General features: G+C 43.0%; 1 protein-coding gene across 6 annotated transcripts in view; it reads left to right on the top strand.

Annotated features, from left to right (window-relative positions):
* ZFAT (zinc finger and AT-hook domain containing) overlaps nt 1–17,842 on the top strand; it is a 239,854-nt gene that overhangs the window by 189,135 nt on the left and 32,877 nt on the right. For all 6 annotated transcript variants that reach the window (XR_012416955.1, XM_045398740.2, XM_005564124.4 and 3 more), the window contains 3 exons: nt 4,069–4,187; nt 12,780–12,906; nt 15,688–15,818. Coding sequence is in view for 5 of the 6 variants with exons in the window: in XM_045398740.2 (XP_045254675.1) it covers nt 4,069–4,187; nt 12,780–12,906; nt 15,688–15,818 (377 nt within the window). In the remaining variant the exon portion in view is untranslated. The remainder of the gene's footprint in view (nt 1–4,068; nt 4,188–12,779; nt 12,907–15,687; nt 15,819–17,842) is intronic.

Here is a 17,842-nt window from a genome sequence, read left to right as displayed (position 1 = left end):
GGTTAAGGATGTGTGTTGGACTTAGATTCAGTTCTTAGCTTTGCAGTGTGACCTCAGAAGGTTTACTTTACCATCCCAAGCCTCTGTATAAATCAAGCTAAGCATGCCTGTGTCATTGGGCTATTGGGAAGAAACCATGACTTGATTTATGAGGTGCCTGATGTGTGGTAACTGCCCAGTTAGTGGAAGACGTTTGTTGTTATTGTTATTAGTAGTATTGGTGATGGTACTAGTGGTAAGATAAAGAGTGAAGAGTATTCATTGGATTAACCAATGAGGACGTTAACTGATCTTGACATGTGCAATGCCAGGAGAGAACTGAGTGCAGGAAGCAGCATGCTATGGTGTGAGGCAGGGCTTCTCAACGTCAGTACTGCTCACAACTGGGGCCAGGCCAGTGTTTGTTTTGGGGGCTGTGCTGTGTGTTGTAGGGTATTTAGCAGCATCCCTGGCCTCTACCCACTGGATGCCTTAGGCACCCCCCAGTTGTGACAACCAAAAGTTCCTCCATACATTGCCTGTCTGGGAGGAAGATTGCCCATAGTTTAGAACCACTGGACTAAGTAATGAAGAGAGACAGGGAAGCAATTACTTCATATTATTTTTCTAGTTTAGATTTATAATCTTAATTTCAGTAATTATTTTGAATAGGGCAGTTACTCTCCCATGGAATAAAATTTGAAAGATGGAGGAGACGTGAATGCTGTCCTCCACCACTTGCATCCCAGCCTGTTGTCTACCCCAGGCATCACTAACGGCACCTCTTTCTGGTGAGTTCTTGGAAGTGGAGACTCCACAGAATCGTGGCTGTGAAGGAAAGGGGAAGATACGATAGCACCGAGGCAGGCCCCTGGATAACACCAAACACACTTACTTGGTGAGGGGACAGATGCGTACAGAGGGGAGGTGCAGAAGTCCAAGGAGAGCAGGGGGATGGTTGTAGATGGAGCTAAAGAAAGAAGAGGATTTGCCAAGACCCAGAGTCAGTGATGCAAGACAGAGTGATTGAGGAGAAGCTAGATGCCGGGTGCTACGGCTTGAACAGCGAATAAGTGGATGATGCCCCTAAAGTTCCCACTCTAGGAAGGTGCCACTTTAGAAGGGAGGAAGGACAATGAAGACGTGTAGGAAAGATAATAATACAATGTCAGACTGACAATTTGATGGCAGTAGGGAAATCCTACTGATGGCTCTGTGTGTTTGGTGGGGCTGCTTTCGCTAGGAGTCCCAGGAGGGCCTTTCTGAAGAGGTGGTGCTTAAAGAGGAGGAGAAGGTCAAATGGAGATCTTGGGGAAGAGTTTGTGAACCAGGAGGCACAGCAGGTGTCCCAGGAAGGGAATGAACTTGGTCAGTGCAAAAGACAGAGAAGGGAGAGAATGAGGAAGAGAGGGAGGGAGGTGGGACTCGCAGGCCACAGGGAGGAGTCAGGATTTTATTGTAGGTGAGACAGAAGACCATTGGAAGGGTTTGTACCTCTAAGGCTGTGATCTAGTCTGTGTTTTCAAAAGACCATGTTGTGTGCTGGGTGGGAAGTGGACCAGCAGTGGAGGACAGACAATAGCTGCTGAGAGAGCACTTAGGAGATGGTTGCTCCTATCTGTGCAGAAGCCTGCAGTGGCCAGGCCAGGAGGTGTGGGAGGCACTGGGATGCACAGTCCTCTCTACCTGTGGGGAGGCATCCCAGGCTGGAGTTTGGGACAGGAGTCTGGGCTGGAGCTACAAATAGGAAAGTCATTAGTTTGTGGATAATATATGCCCTGGGCAGGAGGAAGAGCCTGAAGGATGTCTGAATACCCAGCCTAGGGGACATGGGACAGAGTAGGAGGGTGCAGCCACCCAGCCATGGGACAGGGAAAGCAGAAAGGTGTGGAGGCTGGAGGAACAGAGTGTTCAGTGGAGTGGTACTTGCACCCATGCAGGATTTCAAAACTTGAGGGGCTTTGAAAAAACTTCAGGATGATGGAGGAATCTTAAACTGCTTGTTGTAGAAAGGGGCATTGAGTCTAACAGGGCTGAGGATCAGTGCTCTAGAAGGAGGAGAAAGGGGTCTTGGAAGGCAGAGGGGAACTCTCACCCACAACTGGCATCAGGCCAGGCATAGGCAGGTGCAGAGGGACAGAAATGTATAGTACAAGAAGGTCTGGAAAGTTCTTACCTGATATTCTCATTATGAAGCAGGAAACCAGAACTGAGGATGAGATTGAAAGAGGAAGTCAACAATAATGTAGGGGACTTAATGTGATGGATGGAGAATTGCAGTTCTTCTTCTGGATAACTGAACAGAGTTGACTAGGGAAATACTTGAGGTTGGAAGTGTGGCCATGAGAATACATATGGCTTTGTGATTTGCCTCAGCATCCCAGGATCAGAGCAGGGAGGGCTGGGGCTTGGATCAATGCCGGACTGTGGATTTGCCAGGCAGGTTTGAGAGAAAGAGAAGTGGCTGAGGATGTGGAGGGCTTTGCCAATAAAAGTTGTAAGTTTTGGGCTCCGGAGTGTGCTCTGGAGAGGGGAGCAGAGTTAGGGGTAGGTTGAGAGAAAATGGGAGGGGATCCAAACTGAAGCTCCTCCCAAAATCGAAGAATAATGATAGTGAAAGTAAGAGAGGGCCAGAGGGCCGATAGTCGTCAGAGTGGGATGCTTGGATTTAGCCCCGTGGGTGGTGCTGAATAATCATATGCATGACTGAATGAAACTCCACAGATTGTGAAATGGTAGGGAAGGTTCTTGGCCTTGAAGTGAATGGATATTGCAGTATCTAAGTGGAGAGGGCCAGGTGCCAAATTGTCTGATGGGTCTGGCACTGTGGGTAGCAGGGACAGGATGGGGAAATGCCCCTGTTCTACCATGGAGGTGGCGTTGCTGCCCTGCCCGGGCTTGGCATCCTCCTTACCTGGGGCTCAAGAGCATAAGCAGCCTCCACCTGAGAGGCCTTAGAGGAGAGTGTGGTCAAAGAAAGAGAGGGAAGCAGCGCACTGTCTGACAAGGTGCATGTTGGGGATTTTGTTGGCCAGGAGGTCTGAGATTCCGGGATGCTGCAGAAGCACTGGCATAGAGGAGAGACCATGCGGACCATAGAGAAGACATGGCAGAGAAGGACAGGAGGCCAGAGTTTGCGACTAGGGAATGACTGCTGGAATCGGGTAGCCCACAGTTCCAGGCAGCTGTGGTGTTGGGGATGTTGGTGAGAGGGCTCATTCCCCTGGCCCAGCTCAGGGTGGTGGCCCGGTGGTGCCAGCAGTCAGCCTAGCTCAGGCCAGTAGACTAGAGGCCTGGCATCAGCACTACCCTTAGTCTCCCGAGGCTGGAATTTGCTTCTGAAGGCACAACCTGTTCAAAGAGACTTTTGTCTAGGCTGCAATTTAGTTGCTGCTTCTAATATAATTGTAGAAAGATACTCTTTTGTGTGACTCTCCAGTTTTGGGGGTTTTTTTAAAACCTAGAGTTGTACATTCTCTTAATTAAAGCATCTAAACACTTCCTGGACCATGTGTAAAATTTAATCAGTTCAATAAATAATGACATTTCAGGATGTGACCAGCTTTTAAATTTGTTCTTTACTGGGAAATTCGCATGGGAATTGATGCCAGTGACTTAGCTTCTGACGTGAAGGAGACTGAGAATCTGGCTCCTGGTCTTAGTGTTTTGGGACAAAAGAGATTAAGAAAAGCAGACACTCCCTTTCCGTTGTTCTTGTTTTCTAAATTATTTGTTATTTACAAGTGAAAAAAAAAAATGAAAGAATGATTTAAGCCACTTACTCACTGGCCAAGGGAATTATGTTAGTTATCTTAGTTCTCTCTGGCATTTAAACTGTTGGGCACATATTGGGCTTTCTGCAAAAGCTTATTCAACAAATAAAAAAAGTACGTTAAGTTTTAAAATCTCTGCCTTGAAAAACATACACTGTTGCTATTGTGTTCAATACTACGGTAAGCTTGAATTGAATATAAGTGCTGGAGACAAAATAATACTTACTAGATTTGAGGCATTTGAATAGAAGGAGGAACTGTTGCATTTTTATGTATTACGAACACATTTTTTTTTAACGTCTGTCTGTGCTTTCAGGTGGTTTGAAGTGTCCCGTTTGCAGCTTTGTGTATGGCACCAAATGGGAGTTCAATAGGCACTTGAAGAACAAACATGGCTTGAAGGTGGTGGAAATTGATGGAGACCCCAAGTGGGAGGTAATTTTTTTAAGTGTGGTATTAATCTTGACATTTCTAAACACAAATGACAAGCTAGGCCAGCCCAAATACTGGGCACAGACAGTCATTCCTCAGAACATTAGATTTTCTGGTTGGGAAACTTCTGAAATGTTTTCAAATTATGTCTCGTGTCTGAGGGGTATAACTGGGTAAGATCTGGGCCAAGCCTATGAATTCTTGTTCTGGGTTGAATTTAAACTCTTTTGTGAAAGTTTGTATTAACCTTGACACTTTTACTTATGTTATTCACAAATCCAGAGTTTCAGATGTTGCATCTGAAAGAGTGGAAGGCAAGGATTCTATTGTATTGCCATCCTTATTGAGAGAATTGGACAAGGCTCCATTTCCGGATTCTAGGCGCTGCTCTCCTTCTGTGGAGATCTCATGCTCCCAGCTGCTTTTTTGGTTTTGTTTTGTTTTTTTTTTCCTTAGGCGTTGGAACCATTCATCTGCTGAAAACACACCTTCATTATAAGAGCCAATAACCATCTCTCTTTTCAGATACTAGGTATCACCACCACGGACTAATTGCAGATACCTAAGGCAGGGTTTCTCAGACTCAGCGTGCTGTCGACATTTTGATCTGGACAATCCTTTGTTGTGGAAGGCTGTCCTGTGCCCTGCAGCCTGTTTAGCTGCATTTCTGGTCTCTTCCCACTAGTTAATAGTAGCATCATCCCCCCAACCCCATCCCCTGTTGAGATACTGAAAAATGTCTCCAGACATTGCCAATGCTCAGCATTTCCTGGGGGTAAAAATCACCCTCACTTTATCTAAGGACTTTACAGAGCATCCAATGGTTAGGAGAAGGTTTTTTAAACAGAATCCACAACATATGAAAAAAATAATACATCATGATATTGTGGGGATTATTCTGGAATGCAAGGGACAAGTGGTCTCATGGAAAGGTAACATGTTAACATCCATTATAATATGAAACAGTCACCTTCATAGATGCAGAAAAGGCATTTGACAAAATTCAGTGTTCACTGATGAAAAAGAGTAAATAAAATTTGATGGATACATCCTTAAGTTGAAAAAAAAAATGTGTGTCACCCAAACACCAGCATCTTACTTCGTTGGGAAACACTAGAGTGTTTGTCTTACTTCGTTGGGAAACACTAGAGTGTTTGTCTTACTTCGTTGGGAAACACTAGAGTGTTTGTCTTACTTCGTTGGGAAACACTAGAGTGTTTGCACTGAAGTCAGAAGCAGACAAGAGTGCCCAGTGGCTCTGCTGTTCTTTAACAGCATGTGGAGGCATCAGTCAGTGTGGCTAGACCAGGCAAAGCATATGGAGACCTAGAACTGGAAGGAAAGAAGTAAAAGTATCTCTCTATGCATATAAGATGATGATATTTTCAGAAAATCCAAAAGAATGAATGAAAAGCTAATACAAACAAAAAGGAGATTAAAAGTCAACATACAACAGTTAGTTGTAGATACATGTACACCTGCACATATGAATGTGTATACCCATATGTGTAAATATAAGAATATGTATATGCCAATATATGCACACATACATACATACATAAAATCAGTTACAATGGAAATAAAACCCCCATTTGATACAGGAAACAAAACCAAGATAAATCTAGGCATAAACCTTATAAAAATGCCCAAAGTGTAAATATGGGAAACTATAAAACACTCTTGAAAGAGACATAAACCTAGAGTTGAGCAAATTTATGGGAATACTCAATATCATAAAGATGTTAATTCCCCTGAAGGTAATTTATACAATAATTTATCAATGTGATATGATCTATTACATATTACATGTAATCTAAATACCATTAGATTTTTTTCTGGAGCTAATCAAGTTGATTTCTAAAGTTCATTTGGAAGAATAAGTAGAATTAGCTAGGGAAACCCTTGGGAATAACAACCATAAGAGGAGAATCCTACCAAATATTAAAACATATTATGAAATCTCTCTAAATAAGACAGTGTGCATGAATAGATGGTCTAATGGAATAGAACAGAAAATTTAGAATAGACTCAATGACATGGAAATTTAGTATATGATAAAGATGGTGTCTCAAGTTGGTAAGAGAAAGGTGGGCTTTTTGATAAGTGACATAGGATAACTAAATAGCTAGCTGAAAAAAGATAAAATTGAATCTGTTTATTATAACATATAAAGTTATATGAGACAAATTTCAAAAGGATCAGATATTTAAATGTAGAAACAATAATATTTTACAAATACTAGAAGAAAACATAAGTGAATTCATCTATAAACTGAGAGTGTGGAGACCTTTTGTAACTATAATTCAAAATCCAGACTCAATAAGGAAAAATACTTTAAAAAAATTGACTGCATAGAAAAACTTTAAAAGTCTTATAGAAAAGAGCTCATAAGTAAAAAGATAAATGATAAAAATATTTTTTGTCACATAGAAAAAATTAATATCTTTATCAAAGGCCTATAAAAAATAGTGATGAGAAAGATCAACCCATTAGAAAAATGGACAAGAGATAAGAAAGGTTCAGGGAAAAGGAAATGTAAATAACCTTGAATAACTGAGAACATGATCAGCCTCACATGTAAGGAAATAAATTTTCATTAAAATTAGCCCGAGATGGAATTTCTCACCTACTAGCTTGACAGAGATCCAAAAGTTTGACATTATCTCTGCTGGAAAGGCTGTGGAGAAATCTGCTCTCCTACGTTGCTGGTGGGAATGTAAAATGGCCCAACCCGATGAAGGGAATAGCAATACGTAACAAAATTACATATGCATTTATTTATCCATTAACTCAATAATCCCACTGTTTGGAAACCATCCCATAGTTTCACTGGGACACTATGTGTCCATACTGACATAAATAAATGATTGAATAAGTAAATGTGGGAGAAGGAACTATGTATTTCCCCCCAAAAATAATGATTAATAAATGTAGAAGGAATGAGGGAAATAGAAAATTACTATTAGAATACTGCAGTAACAATCTTAGCAGGTGAGATCCATTAATGAGTGCTAGGTTAGTAGGCAAAAGTTTAAGGAGAAATGAGATACTCACATAAACTCTGGATATCTCCTTCAAAATATTTATTAATTACAAAAGGCAAAAATAGAAGCTTTACAGTGGAGGCACCACCTTCACAAGCAATAGAGGTTGGCGTCATCAGTAGTGAGGCACGCTGACATCAGTAATGAAGCATGCTGTTATGTGATCAGATGAGAAGACACTTCATCTCATGGTATTCTTAACTAAAATCTTCGACCTCAGTCTAATTATCAGAAACCATCGGACAAATCCAAATGATATGCGTGGTCAAATTCCTCATCTGTACTCCTCAGAAGTGTCAGGGTCATGAAAGATAAGGAAAGTGAGAATTTTCACAGCCAGGAGGAGACAATGGAAGCATGATGGCTAAATGTGCTGTGGGATGCACGATTAGATCCTGGAACAGAGAAAGGACATTAATGAGAAAACCAGAGGAATCTGGAGAAAGCCTGTTGTTTAATTAGTAATAGTGTCCCAATGTTAATTTCTTGTTTTGATCATTGCGCCATGATTACGAAAGATGTCAAGCTTAGGGGAGGCTGGGTAAAGGGTCTCCAGGAACTTTGTTGCAGCTCTTTACATCTTTGGAACTCTTGTGTAAGTCTAAAATTATTTCAAAGTAAAGTAGTTACAAAAAATAAGAAATGGGGTCATTATATGTAGGGAAAGGAGGCAGAGAGCAAGATGGAAGGGACGGGGAGAAGCTAAATTTCTCAAAATACCCTGCTGTGTAGCTTTGACTCTGATTATATAAAATATTGTAAAAGTATTTTATATAATAATAAAAACAAAATTTAACTTAAAAAGCAAGTCTTAAACATTGTGAGTAAAATGAAATAAATGATTCTAACTGTATATCAAATTGGTGACCTAACTACATGGAGAGGAACAGTTTCAAGAGATTTCAAAACAGTTGTTCGATGGGGATGTAACCTAAGGGCAAAACAGACTGCACAAACTGCACTTTTCAAGTATTCTGTTGTTGGTAGTAGGGATGATCTTGTGATTCTGAGGCTGTTACTAGTGTTTAATAATGACAGTGAAACACATAAAATATGTTTAATTCTGTAAGTTTATAGTGATATTTGGAAAAAACAACTTAGTCATTTTTGTAGAATGTTAGAGAATCAACTCTTTATTTTTGAAAATCGGTAAATTAAGACCAAGAATCAAGTAATTGTTCTATCTTTATTTTTTAATTTTTTTGAGAGATAGGGTCTAGCTACCCAGGTTGGCATGCCTTGGAGCCTCCCTTCATAGCTCACTGCAACCTCGAACTCCTGGGCTCAAGCAATTTTCTTACCTCAGGAGACAGTAGATAGTCCTTTCTACTATCTTCCAAGTAGATAGGACTATAGGCAAGCACCACTATGCCTGGCTAATTTTTTGAAAAAAGTTTTAAATAGGGACAGGATTTCTCTTTGTTGCCTAGGCTGGTCTCAAACTCCTGGCCTCAAGTGATCTTCCCACCCTGACTTCCCAAAATGCTGGGAATCACAAGCATGAGCGACCATACCCAGCCCTATTCTACCTTTAAAAACAAAACAAAACAGAACAAAACAAAACCCTGTGTAAACATAACCAAACATTTGATGAGGGGAAGTTTTTTCTTTTGAAATATTTCAACTAACCCATGAAAAATAAGAATATTACCATGTTGCAGCCTTCTAGTGGTGTCATGGGTTTAACAATGATCATCAGTTACTGCTGACCTTACATAAAAGAGACCACCATCCAAAGCATGTCTCCTGAAAGAACTGCCCAATATCACCCATGCAGCATTCTTGACAAAAAGGGAACCTGAATCTACTTAAATATTTGTATTTATATCCAATGACCAGTTTACAGAAGACACCATGGATGGAGGAACATTGGTCAATTCCATGGTGATACAATCAGCGAAACTTAGATTGCTGACAGCTCTGTAAGGCAAAACCCCTGCTGTCTTCAACAAATAACTACAAGGGGAGAAAAGCCAGAAATGGAGGAAGAGCATATGGGTTTTAAGTCTTATGAGACACATTAATCAGTTCTAGTGTGTGAACCTCATTTAGATTTGATTTGAACAAACCTAAAAAATGAGGCAATTGGGGAAATTTAAACATTGTCTAGACCTTTGATGATATTAAGGATTTATTGTAAAGTTTTTGAGTGCGACAGAAGCATTGTAGTTCTTTTTTGGATGAGTTTTATTTTTTAGAGATACAGTATGAAATATTTATAGGGGAAATAATTATTTCAGGATTTGCTTCAGAATAATCCCAGAGCAGGGCATGGAGTATGTGGGAACATAGTCCAAGAAAGTCTGGCCATGATTCAACCTACAGAATGGGAGAAAATTTTTGCCATCTATCCATCTGACAAAAGGCTAATATCCAGAATCTACAAGGAACTTAAACAAATTTACAAGAAAAAAACAACCCCATCAAAAAGTAGGCAAAGGATATGAACACATACTTCTCAAAAGAAGACATTTATGTGGCTAACAAACATATGAGAAAAAGCTCATCATCAGTGGTCATTAGAGAAAAGCAAATCAAAACCACAATGAGATACCATCTCACGCCAGTTAGCATGGTGATCATTAAAACGTCAGGAAACAACAGATGGTGGAGAGGATGTGGAGAAATAGGAATGCTTTTACACTGTCAATGGGAGTGTAAATTAGTTTACCGATTGTGGAAGACAGTGAGGTGATTCCTCAAGGATCCAGAACCAGAAATACCATTTGACCCAGCAATCCCATTACTGGGCATATACCCAAAGGATTATAAATAATTGTACGTAAAGACACATGCACACACGTATGTTTATGGCAGCACTATTCACAATAGCAAAGACTTAGAACCAATCCAAATGCCCATCAATGATAGACTGGATAGAGAAAATGTGGTATGCATGCACCATGGAATGCTATGCAGCCATAAAAAAGGATGAGTTCATATCCTTTGCAGGGACATGGATGAAGCTGAAAACCATCATTCTCAGCAAATTAACACAGGAACAGAAAACCAAACACCACATGTTCTCATAAATGGGAGCTGAACAATGGGAACACATGGACACAGGGAGGGGAACATCAAACACCAGGGCCTGTTGGGGGTAGGGGGCTAGGGGAGGGACAGCATTAGGAGAAGTACCTAATGTAGATGATGAGTTGATGGGTGCAGCAAACCACCATGGCACACGTATACCTATGTAACAAACCTGCATGTTCTGCACGTGTACCCCAGAACTTATAATTAAAAAAGGAAAGACTTGCCATGATTGATAATTGCTGAAATTGGTTAGTGGATGCATGGAGGTTTATTAGATCTGTCTCTCTGCTTTTGTGTGTTTAAATTTTTTTTTTTATAAAAATTCTTTTAAAAAGAGTTTTGGAGTCTGACAGACTTAACTTTGAATCCTCTGTCACCTATAAACTACTTGCCCTTGAGCCATTGTTTAACCCTCATGGCTTAGTGTTCTCGTCTGTATAGTAGGCTAATAATCCCTGAGAGCTCAGAAGCACTGAGAGAAACCATGTGTAAAATGCTGAGGCCTGAAAGAGCCCCCTGGAGGCCCTCAGAAAATGGCAGCTGCTATGATTATTGCAGATGTTGATGATGATCACTGTTACATCTTCATCTATGCAAAAACAATTAATCACCTAGTGTTTCAAGTATTAATACATACTGGAAGAATTTACTCTTCATTAACAAAATAGACACTTGAATGTCAATTACCGATGTAAAACTCAATCCATCTTGTCAGTCGGTGCTTTTATAAATGCATGCAGTGATGCCCTATCTCCACTGAAGGCCTCGCTTCCAGCAGATGCTAGCATCTTATGCAGAGCCATGAACACAACAGAAATAGTTGACATAAAGCCAGGTAGTTGACTCCATACTCATCTCCATGAGATGGTGAGCAGCCAGGAAGCTGCCATGCAGGGGTCACCAGTGGAGTAACAAGCCTCCTCTTCCAGCAATGTGCATGTCACCTGGCTCCCAGGAATGCCTTGCAACAAGTACCACCCTTCCTGACAGCAATTATGACATGCTTTCCCCAGAACGAGGAGAAACCTTTCAGGCTGTGTCCTGTCCTTTCACAGGCTCAGGCATTGCCTGGATCTACTGACGGCTAATCTGTTGCCTCATGGTACTGAGAACAAAATATTCTTTTTGTTCATTTATGCATTCATTGAATATTTTTGGGGTGTCTACCGTATTTCAGGATGGAAACACCTAAACGGACTTGGCCGGTTGGCTGTGAAGAAATATTATATGCTATTCTGAACCTCTATGTCATTTACTGATATGTGCTTATAGAGCATAACTTGACTCCTGTACATTTTGTCTGAAGTCCTTCTTTTTGTTCTTCTTGATTGGTGACATTCATGCATCCATCCTTATAGTTTTGCTTCCACTTTCCATCCCTTCCAGAAAAAGATAATTATTAACATCTAGTTCTATAAAAATTCTGTTCCACCTCTTCTCTCTTTGAGGCACGAGGTACCTGTGAATGCCACTTTAACTCCTCCTACCCTCACAAGTCCTGGTTTTGTGCAAATATATTTCTTGTAGTCAGTTTTGTTTCTTACACCTTCATGTACGAATAAGAATGGTGTGGCTGGGCGTGGTGGGTCACACTTTGGGAGGCTGAGGCGGGTGGATCACAAGGTCAGGAGATGGAGACCATCCTGGCCAACATGGTGAAACCCTGTCTCTACAAAAACACAAAAATTAGCTGAGTGTGGTGGTGCATGCCTGTAATCCCAGCTACTCGGGAGGCTGAGGCAGAAGAATCGCTTGAACTCAGGAGGTGGAGCTTGCAGTGAGCTGAGATCACGACACTGCACTCCAGCCTGGGTGACAGAGCGAGACTCCATCTCAAAAAAAAAAAAAAAAAAAAAACAATGGCACAAATAGCTAAGATTTGCTGAACTCTTACTCTGCCAGGACCTGCGCTGTCCATGTGCTGTGTGATCACTGGTTCTCTCCCTTCCACCATCAGCTGCCCTGTGGCTGTGCCCCTTCCTCTGTATAATCACCCGCCCTACCCCTTCCACCATCAGCTGCCCCGTGGCTGTGCCCCTTCCTCTGTATAATCACCCGCCCTACCCCTTCCACCCTCAGCTGCCCCGTGGCTATGCCCCTTCCTCTGTTGGCCACATGGCACCCAATCCCCAGGGTAAGGCACAGATCAGAGGTAGTGTTGGTAGCAGCAGGAGGAGACAGAGGAGCCGTTAGAAAAGCGTATGCAAGAATATCTGAGCTGGTCAAGTCTCTAATTGTGAACAGCATACATAAACTCTGTTTCCCACCACAAAAATGTACAGCAGGGGCTTTTTACCAAAGCTGGTTTTTAAAGGTCTTGATCCTCACAGAGAAATTTTCTCTTTGGGAAGTATATTTATGGGAGCAACTGGTTCCTCAGGGGTGCCAGATAAACGAGATGTTGCAATGTATTGCTTTCTTATATGTATTTGTTCTATCTTAATACATATTCTTGGAAATTCTGGGCAACAGTCAATCTTTTAGGAGATGACTTAGACATTATGTTTTTATTTAGACAGCAACAGAAGCTCCTGAGGAGCCCTCCACCCAGTATCTCCACATCACAGAGGCGGAAGAAGATGCTCAAGGGACACAGGCAGCAGTGGCCGCGCTCCAGGACCTGAGATACACCTCTGAGAGTGGTGAGGACACCTGCTCTTCCTTTGCCATCTCAGAACTGTCTTTCCTAGACATGCTGAATGAATGCATTTGCAGATGAATGATGTCCATCAGGTGATCTACTTCCAAATCCCTGACCCAGCATTCAGACTGCAGAAGCAGCCCCATTGTCAGGCACCAGAGATCTCTGCCTCCAGAAATGCTCTAGAAGAAAGCCAAAGCAGAGGGGAGGCCTTACAACAGGACTGCAAGATTCCCCTGCATCTTATCACATTTAATTCTCGGAACAGCCTTGTGAGGGGAGGAGATCTGATTATTCTCACTTCACGGATGCGGAATGTTGCTTTTCATTGTTAATGGTTGGCTAATAGTTCATGGTTGTTAGTGGTTGGCTGAAGGTCACCCACTTTAGGATGTTGGAGCTCATCCTGGAATCTGGGTCTCCTAACTTCTTGTCATGGCATCGTCCCATTCCGTGATTCCTCAGGGACATCTCCTCCAGGGCCTACAGGGGCCAGGCAGGCAGTGGCAGGAGGTGGTGTGGGCTCAGTGGGTGGTAGAGAGTGGCAGAGACTCTGGCGTGTGGGAGTTCACTTTGCAGACCTGCAAGGCCAGGTCACTCATTCTCCAAGTCCTTCCCAAAAGGCGCAGTCAGGATTTTTATATGAAATGTCATGATTTTCAAATGTTAGATCAGTTCTAAAAAAAAAAACCAAGCCACTGTACCAGCCTAGTGGCAGTTGGGGCATTATGCTTAGAAAACAGTTTTTCTTGATGCTGTTTTTAAAAGATGAACAAAACACAAGCTGATGTTTCATACCACAGCCCTGTACAAGGGCAGAGGTCAAGCAGGTTGGGTTAAAGAGGAAGCATTAGGTAAAATGCAATGGTGATAGGAAATAGGAGTTAGGAAGACACCATTTTCCTCCAGTTCTTAAACCCCCAAACTCCAGATTGTTAAGGAAGCTGCACAGAAAACTCCGGTGGGCCAGTTGGTTTAGGGAAGACTAATTGGCAGGGCTGTGTTCACTGCCTGCTGAGCTGCAGGGAATTCGGGAGGCAGCGCCTCCACTTTTGCAGACGGGAGAGTCGAGGCCCAGGCTGTTAAACATGGCTCTCCGCGCTGAGGTCCTGTCAGAACTTTAGTTTCCTTCAGGACTTGAGTTTCCTTCAGGACTTGAGTTTCCTTCCATGATCCAGTGACATCAGTGATTGCTCAGGACCTGCAAGATGCAGCCCGTCTGTCTTCATCCCCTATGAGCACACACACAGCACATATGCACACACACACCCCCCAACACACACACAGGCTGATGCTCAGACTCATTCACTCTCTCACATCTTCTAAGGCCCTCCAATGTCTCTTCATAGCTCTTAACTTTGCAGCTGAAAAGGCCAGGTTCAGCTTCTCTGGCTCCTGCCTGGCCGTGTCACTGTCTCTTGCCACCCCACTCCTGGGCTGTGCTGCCCTCAGCCAGATCTGCAGCTCTCAGAAGGGACACACACTCCAGTGCTCCCTGGGGTATGGCCTGGTTTCTTCTCCCTCACAGCCTTTTCCTGCCAAACTCATCCTCATCTGCAGTACTCAGGCTGCAGGTCACCTCCTGAGAACACCCCCTTTTCTGCACTGTTTCCTAATTGCACTCCTGACATGGGACCTGCCAGGGTCTGTAAGGATTTGCTTACAGTCTGGCTTAGGAGCCTGTGTGCCCTGGGAGGAGTTGGGGGGTGAGGGGGAAGGGGTAGGACTTTGTCTTTATTCTTATCAGGAGCAATAGTTCCTAGGGTTTGATAAATGGTCATTGAGGGAGTCTGTGGATGCGGAATTAGAACCTCGCCTCAGTAAGTTGCACAGGTAAATGTTTTTGTCCTTGCATGTTCAGAGTGGTTGGCTGCAAGGTACATTTGCACCATTTCCCTTAAGGGACATGTGTTTGGGGAGTACCAGGCGATGCATTGTGAATATAAGCTGGCCACTGCCTCAGCCACCGGCTTGTCCTACCTTCTTCATGAGACACGTTGAGTTCCCCTTCTCTTATCTCTTATTGATTGACTCATATTGGAACACGGCCCACAAAAAGCTGCCCATGAGGATGAAAATGTTGGCAGAGCCTGCAAAATATTATGCTAAGGTGGAGATCAAGCAGTCATTTCTCTTTTAGTAAATTAATGATCAGGGTCAGGGTATGCTCAGGACAGTTGCAGATGGCCCGGCAGATGGTGGGAGCAGGCAGGGATACTAAATAGCTGCCCTGATGATGCAGAATCCCGTCTTTAGAGATGGTTAAAATAGAACCCCCAGCTTCAGTTGGTTTGGAGTTCTAAAGCCCACTGGTTGAATAATTGAGACATCCTTGGATGTTTTGCCCATAACTTGTGGAATTTCTTGGCACACACTTTCATTGAGTGTGCAGCTGAACGGGCTGGCTGGCACTCCTCAGCAGTTCAGCTTCGAGGGCAGCCACGTGTCCGCATGTTAGGACTCAGAGCACATGGGTTCGAGTTCTGGCTTTGTGGTGTAACTGACTCAGTGACCCAAATGAGGATCCTACAAAATGCAAATAACATCTCAATGTCCCATCCTCACAGGGTTGCTTAGGGTTTTGAGATATTCTTATAGAAAATGCTTTGTAAGCTATAAAGCACCATACAGATTATTTCTGTTGTCAAAATGAGCGATTACAGAGAGCCCATGCATCCTGTGGAGAAGGCATCACCCGAGGGAACAGACGGGCTGGTTTTGCATTCCATGTCCTTCAGCACCAGTGGCCTGAATGGTGTCCTCTTTGCTTCTTCCTCTTAAGGCGACCGACTGGACCCCACAGCCGTGAACATCCTGCAGCAGATCATTGAGCTGGGCGCTGAGACCCACGACGCCACTGCCCTTGCCTCGGTGGTTGCCATGGCACCAGGGACGGTGACTGTGGTTAAACAGGTAGGGACCCTCCTGTGAGTATTCATCCCTGTGTGTCTCACAGTCAGGTTCTGTCCTCTTCCGTGTGTTTCTAAGTCTTTAACTTACCTGAGGTAGAACTTGGAATGAAATTGGTCAGTCTCACACCTTTTCTTTTCTACCTCTGATGTCATGGGAGTGCTTCTTCAATATCTCTATATGTGGGAGGTGTTTGGGGGAGAGGTATAGTATATTTAAAAAAAAAATTCTGGAAACTCTCCGTTCATTTTCTTTCAAAGATTCCCAGAGTGAGAATGAGCATGATGTGGACCATTGAGACACATCTCTGGTGAAAACAGCTCTCAGTGCCTAAGTCCCCATCAGTAAATTGAGCTAGTAGGATGCATGGGGGTAGCCAGAGAAGCCAGGAGGATTTCCCAGTGGACTGGCCTTCCTAAATAGTAAACACCTGATCAGATCAACACAGGATACTGCTCTGGTAGGAAGAGATGGTCAGTTTTGGAATAAAGGTTACTCCACTTAATTAATCCTTTATCTGCTTGGCTCATTTCCTTTTCTGTCCTCAGTGGAGACGTTACCATCTGTTAAAATGCAATGTGTTTGATAATTAGGTCATCCTTTTTATCTGTTTATACCTATCTCTCTATCTACTACCTGTTGTTTCATTTTACAAAAGATTTTAGCTGGCTTACACAAATACTTTAAAAACAGAAAACCAAAACAGTAAATGCATCAAAACCAGGGAAATTTATAATCTGAAATCAAAGTTCAAGTTCACAGAGAAAGTAGAAATGCAAACCATGGAGTTTCTCACATTTAGCCACTCCTGTATTGACTCATTTGGTATTTATTGAGTGCCTACTGTTGTCAGGCAGAGTTCTAGTTGCTGGGGTCTAGGAGAGAACCAGTGTCTGCCATCATGGTGGTTACTTTCCAGTGGGGAAAAGGATAAAGCACGAATAAACCAGTATGACATAAAGGATGTCAGATGGTGAACAAGTGCCAGGAGAAAAGTAAAGCAAGAGAAGCAGGAGAGGAGTGGGATCCAGGAGTGTGGGTTGGGATGATTTTGTAAAGGGTTGTTGGGGAAGATCTCTGACATGTGAGGAGAGACCTGGAAGAGGTGTGTATTACTAGAGTTGTCTGAAATTGATTACATTTGTTACCGAATTGTATAACAGAAAACAGAAAGGAGGCGTTAAACAGTTAATTCAGGAAGGGTGTTAGCTTTTCCTGGCACTAACAAGATATTTCTTAATGAGGCACTGACATAGGGACGCCTGAGTGATGTGTCTCTGGTGGCCTGATGAGCCAGGAGGGGACATCCCAGTGGTATCTCCACAACTGTCCCCTGAGTGTGCCCAGGGCACAATGCAAAGCATGAAATTCAGGCCAAGTAATTCTCTGGGGGAATTAGTAAGTACATTCGGTTTCAGCTCTTGAGTTTCTTGACCTACGGACAAGACTTAGCATATCTAGATGAATGTTTGGATTGCATGTCCTAAAATCCCTCCTCCACAGTGTGGTTTCTCTCAGGAGTCGAGCTGGAGAGTCAGCAGCGGGATGCTTCAGTCTGTAGCAATCTGGTGTCTGCATTGGCTGAGAAAAGATTCATATCCTTCCAGGCTAAGTACCTTTTTAGCTTTTCTTGGTGTTTACTAGGTTGCCGTCTTCAGATTGTCTCATGAATCTCTTCCGAAACTCCTCATTTGCATCTTGACATGTGGAGTCCCCACCTGGACCTGGTGCTTTAGGAGGGTCTCTCTGAGATGGTATCAGGAGGAATTTGAATGTTTCATACACATGAAATCCTTTTGAGAGTGCAGGAAGGCGCCTCTGATTGTGACTTGTGTCTTCTTTCTAAGAACTAGATTGATTTGCTGCTGCTGGGAGACATGATTTATTGAGCCTCGCAGGCAATGCAGTGATACACGAGGTCACAGGGTTTGGGTTACAGCTTAGATATGCTTCGAGGCATTAGACTGACAGCACAACAAGGGATGAGGCAGATAAGCATCCAGAACCACCAGTGTCAACAAGCTAAA

Source organism: Macaca fascicularis, chromosome 8 (genome assembly GCF_037993035.2).
Source record: "Macaca fascicularis isolate 582-1 chromosome 8, T2T-MFA8v1.1".
Taxonomy (NCBI): Eukaryota; Metazoa; Chordata; class Mammalia; order Primates; family Cercopithecidae; genus Macaca; species Macaca fascicularis.
Note: the sequence above shows the minus strand (reverse complement) of the source record. Positions and strands in the feature narration are given on the sequence as shown.